Here is a 10,036-nt window from a genome sequence, read left to right as displayed (position 1 = left end):
TCAAAAAGACCGTCTTCTTTTCCCTGTTTCATCACAAGAAAATCGGCCTCCTTGATCCCTAAAATAAAAAATTTAAAAAAAAAAAACTTTTACTTTTACAAGATTCTAGTTGGGATCTAGAAGAAAAGAAGCCTTTCTTTAAAATGGTTATTTGCATCGATTAAAACTCTCACATAGAAATAATGGAACTATTCAATCTTAATTTCTTTCCTAATGTATCATATAAAAAATAAAAATAATTGAAAAATATTTTTCAAACAATTTTCATAATCAAGATACTCTTTTTTATTCCATCAGTTATTGACTTACGACTATGATAGAAACTAAGTCCGGAGTTTTATCATAACTTTTCTACTCTAAAGATCAAAATTCCAGAATTTTATAAATTAATATAAAAGAATTAAATAAGTAATTTCGGTAATCATTTGCGTTTCAGTTTTACTGTTCTTTTAAGCTGAAAAAATAGAAAATAAGTAAAATTTGTAAGTTAAAATTTTGTAAGAAATTCTACAAATAAAAAGACTTAAATATTTATAAATAAGATCTTAATTTTAAGAAAATGTGAAATATCATTTTATTTTGACAAATTCTTAATCTAACCACTCATTTAGATTTTTATACCATTTACTGCCTTATTTTATCGAAGTTATAAAATTATTACTAAACTTCGGATGTTTCACTGCAACATTACAATAAATATTTCTGTAACACGATATTATCTAATAATACATTCAACGTTTTCTTTCTTTGCTCCATACTGCAATTATAAAAATCTAAAAATTAACATCTTCGGGTATTTTTTTTCAGCTCTTGAAGTTCATGCTACCGTTTCGCGGAAATTGTAGATTTTAAAAGATGCCTGCTTCACGCTCTTATGTCAAGAACTTCACATTCTTATGCCATATCAAGAACTCTGAAATAATAATCACCTTCTAATTACGAATCTCGTAATAAGAAGCAATAATTTGTGATTTCTAACAGGAAGAGTTTTGTTACCATATAGCCAATTAGTTCATGTTTTGATCCGTATAACCAATGCGAATTAGCGTGCATAACGCATTATATATTTATTGTTATAATTAACTATATCACTGGCATTACTTAAAACTACAGTGAAATTAAATAATTTATATATGTTGAAGATATTTATTATCATAGGATGGCTAAAACAAGATGAATTAAATAGGGAGAAATAGTAGAACACTCGAAACCAAGTAAATTTCACTATCATTTACCGAGTCCGAGATTATAGCATTGGTAGTACAAATGGGGAGATCAAAAATACGAAAATAACATAGAAGTGATAAATTTCCATTTTTTGATCCATATTTATTACATGAAATGTTTGCTCAATACAACAATCGTCAATCTCAAAGCCCATTCAGATAACCGTTGAAGAGAGGGACGAGGTCTCTAAAACAAATGGGACCTTTCCAATACATTGTAATCTAGTCGACGAATTATGAAAATATGGTCTTCTGAAAATTACAAAAGTGTTTTATACGCGGAATTCTTCAAGGAAATTCACAGGAAGAATAATAAAAGGAGATTTTATTATTTCTGTTTAATTTCGTAATTTTGTGACGTTTGGCAGCCATTGGCGACGTCTGCGGAAACGATTGGCAAGATTCGCCGCGCCATTGAGGATTATTGTTTTTATTATGATGTGATTAGAAGAGCTTGTGTGGCTGAGGGAGAATATTGGTTGTGCTTTTGATTTGAATAGATAATTTTAAGAAAAGTCTCAGTGCTGCGTTTTATTTGAGATATGTGTTTTCTTTAAGAATATGCTCGTGTCATTACAACACTCTCTCTTTCGAGAACCAGACGTTAGTGAAGTGTAGTTACTAGTTTGAATTTTGACTTAAAAATGTTTAAGAAAGTTAGAAAAGAATATTTAGTGCTTGTACTGAATAAAATTGGAGAAGTAGCGACGATTCGCATGAAGTTAGTTGAGCTAAAGAATAAACTAATTGAAAGCGAAGAATGTAAGAAAGGTGAAGAGTTTATTAGAATTTATTTCACTTCGACAGTGGAAAATACAAGACAAGAAGAGGAAAATAAAAGACGAGTAAAAAAAAAATCGAAAATAGGCAGAGGGAAACCATTGGAGAAGAATAGAGGAGTTACAATGCGAAGTGGAACTGACCAGATTCTGGAATAATGAAAACGCAAGTTTGAGTGGTAGTGATCGCAACGGAGTTAAAAATAAAATGTCCCTCAAAAAACTTATTAAAGGAGTGGAAGTTTTAACAATCCCTATACTACAAAATACAGAATCTTGGAATATATTTTTCCATTCAACTGAACCAGCTTGTAGACATAAGAAAGTTCCAGAAGAATTTCAAGCCGAAATTCTGTTGAGATTACTTGGTGACAAAGCTTCGAATGTGCTGGTCTACATTCACGAAGAAGATATGAAGGATTATGCTAAAGTGAAAACTCTAATTTTAAAAGAATTCGAACCAACACCTCAGGCTTCCGAAAAGCAAAGAGAAACTTGGGAGAAACTCACATCCAGTTTGCATCCAGATTGACGTCTATGTGGGAATATTATAGTAAATAGAGAAAATAAAAGATTTTTAGGCCTTGAAAGAACATGTAATATCGGATAAATTGTTTGACTCGCCGATCAATGAAACTGCATCTCATATTTCCCTACGACAGGGAGAAAAATGGTTCAAACCACAGGATCTCGCTAAGGAATGTGACATTTACTTTGAAGCCAAGAAGAAACCATTCGATGAGCTCCGAAGTGATTTTAGATGACCGAACTTTTCATCTGGTAAATATATTCCTTCTCAGCATAGAAGAGAAATTACAAGAGCAAATGATAGTAGTCCAAAACGAAAGCATTGCTATTCCTGTGGAAGTCATCTGCAGCTGTTAAGGGATTGTGTGGATAATCGAAGAAGGAATGAAATTACAAGCTAACATGATAGAAATTCTAATGGAAATCCGAATTCTAATAAGAGTAACAACCCCTCGAATCAAGCAGTTGTAGCTAAAGTGGAGTCTTCAGACTTGCAATCGGAGCTGAATTAAAATCTGGTTACACCTCTAAAGAAGATTAATGTTTATATTAATTCAAAAAAAAAATTGAAGCAATTATTGATACTGAAACACAAATTTATATTGTTCATGCATCATTGGTACTTGATTTATACGATACAAAAGGAGATAAGATTTTTTTTAACTTCTGCATTTGGTAAACAAATAGAGGCGGAAGTTTGTAGAATCCCTATTTACTACATGAATCAAGCGAATTTATTTAATAATGTGGATACTCTAATTGCAGAGACCGACAAATTGAATGTTCCCTGCTTAATAACACCGGATGTTTATGAATTGTTAATCAGTTCGTCGGAAGAGTACTGTTTTAACGAAGAGAGTAGTAAAACCGACGAGCCAAATGTAAATTATGAACCGTTAAGCGAGGTAACAGCTTGTTTTTCTTTATTGCAACCCTTGAGCGTGCCAGAGGAAAGAAGTATGAGTCATGCCAGTATATATAGCTAACGAAAAGCCCATATCTTTTTGTACAATCTCTCCAACTTACGACCACGGCCCAGCAGCCATATGGGCCCATCTAAGACCAATATTAAAACTCATAAAGAGTACAGCACCTAAAGTTTCAGTTATTCATTTTTTTTTCTTCTGATGGACCTTGTACACAGTGTCGTCAGAAGAAAATGTTTCATTTGTTTACACATTTGCTTTACGATTATGGGTTTGAAAGTGGCACCTGGTCCTATTTTGAAGCTGGCCATGGAAAAGGGCCGGCAAATGGAGTTGGTGCTGTAATGAAACGTACAGCATATGATTTAGTGTCATTTGGCGAAGACTTATTTGATGCTAGTGAACTATTTAAAAAAATTCAAGGCAAAACAACAATTAAAGTCTTCTTTATTGTCGACAGTGATATCAAACAGATTCAAAAACTTCTACCATCAATAATTCCTCCTCTTAAAGGTACATTAAATGTACACCAAATCATCACTAACAGCAGATGAGTTTTTTTTATAGAAATGTAAGCTGCTACTGCGAGCAAAATAGCCTCTGTCATTGTTTTCCTAAAGAGAAATTCTCTTTCTCTGATGTAACCCAAGCCCCCAAAAAGAATTATCCTTTGGAAAAAATTTATTCCTCAGATAGTGGTTCTGATTCCATCGATGAACCTGACGCAGGAGAAAGTGAAGAGATATTCTCGGAGGAGGTATCAGCTAATAAAATATATGAAGGAGTGTATGTTCTTGTTGAATTTACTGGAGAAACCAGAAGGAAGATCAAATACACCTATGCTACCATTATTCAAAACAAAATGGACGATGACGGAGAGATTCAAATAATGTGCTTGAAGGCTCAAGTTTCGAAAAGAAAAATCTTTCAAGTTGACGAAAAAGATGTTTCATATGTCAACTTCGAACAAGTTTTAGCCATTCTATCCCAACCAATGTTAATAATGAAAGGAAACCGAATTTTTTGAGTTTCCTGCTGCCATCAATACATTTGAAAAGTGAAATGTAATATTGGCATTCAAAACCCATTTCCTGTGATAAATAAAAGCCATTATTTTATACATCAAAATCTCAGTAACTCTTGTTTTAATTTTGATGATCTATTTAGTGGAATTACTTGACATGCATTTGTTTATGTTCTAATCTACTGTATTATTCGTTTTAAAAACTGAATATTAAATTTATTACTTCATTTATGTTTTTCCTGAAAAATAACAATCTATAGGTAAGTAAGTGTAAGATAGTGTAGATAGATAGTGTAAGTAAATTTAAATATAAGAGTAAATTCTTCCTATAATAGACATGTTGTTTGATATTGCATTAACGTCAAATCCGTTACCGAATGTCAAGTCTGTTACCGGACAGTTTTTGCTCAATATTATTATATAAATATAATTTTTTCCCCTTGCATTTATAATTTTCTTTAAGCTTAAGAATAGGGGTAATAATTTTAGTCAAATTCAAAAATTTTAATGAATACATACTTAGATTACTAGAAAAAGTTCTTATATAAATTTCTATTTAAGGCAAATTTGTAGACATTAAAGTTCCTTTCTTAAATTTAAATTGAATATTAATGATAAATATGATGTTTTGTACTCAAGCAATCTAAGTAATTTCAAATTAAGTTAGTTTTAGAAACTTTAATAAAATTTATAATGAAAATTTCAATTAATTTTGTATGGTAACGGACATGACAACATTTTGATAGTTTAATAGTATATTTACTAATTGAAAAATAAACTAAAGCGCATGAACAATTACTTTTCCAAGTACCTTAAATATATTCAAAAGCACCTGTTTTCATTTCAAAGGGTAATTGAAAAAAAATTTCTGAAATTGTAACAAATTTTGAAAATGACCCATAAACGGTGGGAAAATAAAAATATTGATGATTTGATAACATCGGAAACTGAAATTGAGTCTACTAATGAAACTTTAATAAATCTATGAAAAGCTCAGAAAACTTGTGAATCACTAAAGGATGCTTGCCTCCAAGGGAAAAAAATGGATATATATATATATTTTTTTTTGATGTTCTCCTCTATCATATTGATAAAATTTTAGGACAACCGGTGACTGAACTTGTACATCCTAAAGATAGACGAAAACATATTGCAATATTTCCTCCTGACTTTGAAACTCATCTGCAACACTTGGATTGCATATTTACAAAATTAGATGAGCTTGGTTTCAATGTAAACTCGTTGAAATGTTCATTTGCGAGAACTCAAATCAAATATCTTGGACATATAATAGGCTTTGGGAAGCATCAACCGGTTCCAGAAAGAACAAGAGCAATACAAGAGTTGGAAGTACCAAGAACAAAAACCAAGCTTAAAAGTGCACTTGGATTGTTAAACTATTACAGAGATTATGCCCCAAATTACGCAGAAACTGCTCATCCCTTCACAGAATTGACGAAGAAAAGATCACCAAAAGTCCTTGACTGGAAAGAAACGCATTAAGAATCCTTTCAAGAACTGAAAGATAAATTGTCCAAAACTACAGAGCTTCATACGCCATTACTGGAGCAGCCTTTCCTTATCCAGACAGATTCATCTCAAATAGGCATTGGAGCGTGTTTATCACAGAGCTACAACGGAAAGCAATATCCTGTTTGCTATACGAGTCAGAAATTGACTCTAGCACAAACTCAATGGCCAATTATAGATAGAGAGGAAGACTTACGCAATAGTTTGGGCCTTGAAGAAATTCGAACCATGGATTTTTGGAGCATCTATTAGGATTATCAGTGACCATAATCCCCTAACTTACATCGTTAAGAATGCCCTGCAGTCATCAAAGTTACAACGATGGACTCTTGTCCTGCAGAGATTTCACCTAGATATAGAACATTGCCCGGGAAGCAAACTTGTGAATGCAGATGCGTTGTTTAGACTACCTGAAGAAGGTAAATAATATTTTCATTTATAATTTTAGCATATGTATGTAAATTTTATTATAATTCTTTTTGATTCTTAAATTTTATTTCTTGGTATTGAATTTATATGTAGTATATTTGTATTGTAACGTTTCGGCAGCTCGTCACAATGGCGAACAAAATGTTCTATTTTCAGATAAGAATTAAATTGAGATTAATCATTATCTAGGCGGAAAGGTGTGATGTTTGGCAGCCATTGACGGCGTCTGCGGAAACGATTGGCAAGATTCACCGCCGCCATTGAAAACTATTGTTTTTTTTATATGGTATGATTAGAAGAGCTTGTGGGGGAAGAAAGTTGGTTGTGTTTTTGATTTGAATAGATAATTTTAAGAAAAGTCTGAGTGCTGCGTTTTATTTGAGATAAGAATATGCTCGTGTCATTACAGTAATAGTTTACTTGTCCACTTTCTATATCACGTTTTCAACAGAATGCCCACCCAGTAGTTTGAATCTTCAAACAAATAAACGATTAAGAAGCTAGTTTGATTTGGCCATTATTAATTCTCCCTGTTTAGTCTAGAGTCTTTGAAGCACCCCTATTATCATAAAAATGCCCAACAATATTGTTACGATAACTTCACGATATTGTACGGCATTCAAGATATCGAAAAATATCGTGGAGATATCAAAAATATTTTGTGCTAATAAGATAAAGTAATTATTTTTGCTGAATTAATACCTTTTCAATACACAGTTATAGAATTCAAACATCAGAATGATTCAATAAACTGTTTTAATTCAGAGAATTTGCAATATAGGTCGAAATTCAATGCTTAGTGCTCCAATCTGAAAGCCTTAGTAAATTCTTAATCGTTAAAAAGTAAATGAATATCAGTAATAATTTTGTTTCAATGCGTGGATAGATGGAAAGAGAAATTATCAAACTATGTTTGAAAATTCTATTTACGATGATAGTTCCAATAAATTATTTTTCTCAAACTCCTTTATCATTTTCATATAAAGTCTATAGTAAAAAATTACTTAAAAAAATAATTAAAAAAAATTCTTACTTTTTGCGATTGTTACTTATTCGACGATAGGCAGTGCGTACAAAATCCCAAATAAACTCAGCAATCTCCAGAAATGTAACCAAAGTGAGGCCCATGAAAAATCCTAAGTTTCCACCAATGTTAGCCATCAGTGTCTCCCACTAAAACAGAAAATTCATTGCCAAAAATCAAAAAATCATAAATAATTAAAAACCAAAAAATTTACTATTGGCTACTACTACTCCTACTATTATATTTTTAATTGAACATATAGCTAAATATTATTGTATTACTGTTAAAAAGCAACTGTGTTTCTTAAACATGGTAGGCTGAAAATTAATTCCACAGCATTCCTCTAGTCTCCCTGAGATTTGTAGAATATCATAGCTAAGTAATGTTATGTATATATTATAATAAAAAAATATTCGTTTGCAAGAATACTGGCAAATATTAGATATGATGGCTAGAATCACCAGTTCGGGAATTATTAGAGCTTATTCATTTCAAATATATTGCGATTCTGATAACCATCGGCGAAGTCTAACCAAATGGTAACCAGCTAATGTTAAAGCATTTGGCGAACACCAACAAATTTTCTATTTATTAACAGGACCTGCCATTAAGATGGGGATTACGCTTTGATCCTTACTTCTCACTCTCATAATTAGTTGGTGATTTTTTCCTTTAAGCCTTTCTAAGGCCGTGTGAAGTATGCTTACCACCAAATTTATCAATCTTTGTATGAAATTATATAGTTTGGCATAAGTTCTGACACATTTTTTAGAAAGACAAAAACTTGCTTCAGTTCTTTATCCCACACAAAATAATGTGTCTCGATTTGTTACTTAATTATTAATTAACCAAATTAATTAATGAATCAAATTAAATTTATCTAATAAGCTAAATGAATCCCTTTTCTTATTCTAATTTCTAGCCTAAAAATATTTAAACATAATATGACTAGAAAAAAATGGCCCTTTAAGGGGTTAAATAGTTTAAGCACGATTATCATTAGAATCATACTTTTCAACAATTTCATGATTAAATCGAACAGGACAGTAAAGATCATTTTTAGCCAGATTCATCATTCCTTTGTCAGAAGATAAGAAAAAGTGGGTTTTTTTCCCGTTTAAGAATATAGAGCCTTAAAATTCTGTTTAATCCTTTAAAGGGCCATTTTTTTCTAGTCATATTATGTTTAAATATTTTTAGGCTAGAAATTAGAATAAGAAAAGGGATTCATTTAGCTTATTAGATAAATTTAATTTGATTCATTAATTAATTTGGTTAATTAATAATTAAGTAACAAATCAAGACACAGATAAAGAACAAAAGCATCTAAGTTTCTGTCTTTCTAAAAAAAATTGTCAGAACTTATGCCAAGCTACATAATTTCATACAAAGATTGATAAATTTGGCGGGAAACATACTTCCCACGGCCCTAGAAAGTGTTAAACAAAAGAAAAGGAAACATTTCTCTTTCACATTGAAATGTCTTTCTCGTTAGGTTCTGGAAATGAAAGCATCACCTTTATACTTATTCGAGTACAGCATTTTAAAATAGAATTATAGCAAAGCTAGAATTATTAACTATTAAGATAATTAACTATGAAGCAAATATATGAATGTTATGAAGAAAGATAAGGCGAACTATAGCGACATATTCTTTCAAGCAAGATTACTTCTTTTCAAAACCAATGGGGAGGGGGCATCTCCGAAAATTTCTCTTGTACGCTTGTATATATTTTTGGATCTTGGGCAAGGTTGCGAATGTCTTGTATGACATTGGCGAAATATAATTGCGAAATTTTGATTTTTAGCATGAATTTGGCCTTTTTACTTAATTTTTAGCGATTAATACCTGGCGTGGGGTTAATAATACCCAAAAGTCAAGTTTGTATTTCAGACGAGTTTTTCTAATAGACTGGAATTAAAATTTGACACAAAACTATATTTGTAGTCCCAAAATCACATATCAGTTTTCATATATTTATACCACTGTGTTTTTTATTCATCGCATTTACATGTTTGTGAAAGCACAAAGCGCCAAACGGTTAACTATTTGAAGATTTAGTTCCGAATTAGATAAGAGTGATATTTAAAATGCCAAACCTGTGCATCATACTTTATCTACCAAACTGTTTGCGGTCAGGATATATAATCGAGCAACCATACTGAAAAAATGGATTTCGTTCAAAACTTAATAGAAATTTATAAATTTAGTCGTTAGACCATGTGCCAGATTTCATATGTGTAGCTCAAAGCGATTTTGAATTAACATGTTCACAGACAGATAGATAGACGAACCTAATGTGTCAAAAGTGTGTTTTTCAAATTCAGAGAAATCTAATATGAGGAAATTTATCAAAATTTCAAGTTTGAATTTTTGACAATCACGATAATTTCTCTATATTTCTCTATTTTCGTAAAGTAACAAATAAATGAAGTGCTGTTCTTATAATTAGTATTGGAAGATTTTAATGCATATCAGTATAGTTAAAGTAAAGTAAATATCCAAGCTAAATTTTAGATATTTCAATCCTATTACATATCTCACAAATAAATACATTCAATTTATAATT

General features: G+C 31.2%; 1 protein-coding gene across 1 annotated transcript in view; it reads right to left on the bottom strand.

Moving 5' to 3' along the window:
- Positions 1–10,036, bottom strand: part of LOC129962834 (acid-sensing ion channel 1A-like) — a 31,772-nt gene continuing 21,736 nt past the window's right edge. The window contains exons 12-13 of the mRNA XM_056076833.1: positions 7,476–7,615; positions 1–58 (exon numbers count right to left, since the gene is read on the bottom strand). Coding sequence (XP_055932808.1) covers positions 1–58; positions 7,476–7,615 — 198 coding nt within the window. The remainder of the gene's footprint in view (positions 59–7,475; positions 7,616–10,036) is intronic.

This window comes from Argiope bruennichi, chromosome 3 (genome assembly GCF_947563725.1).
Source record: "Argiope bruennichi chromosome 3, qqArgBrue1.1, whole genome shotgun sequence".
Lineage (NCBI taxonomy): Eukaryota > Metazoa > Arthropoda > Arachnida > Araneae > Araneidae > Argiope > Argiope bruennichi.
The sequence above is the reverse complement of the archived record's forward strand: the minus strand, read 5'-3'. Positions and strand labels throughout refer to the sequence as shown.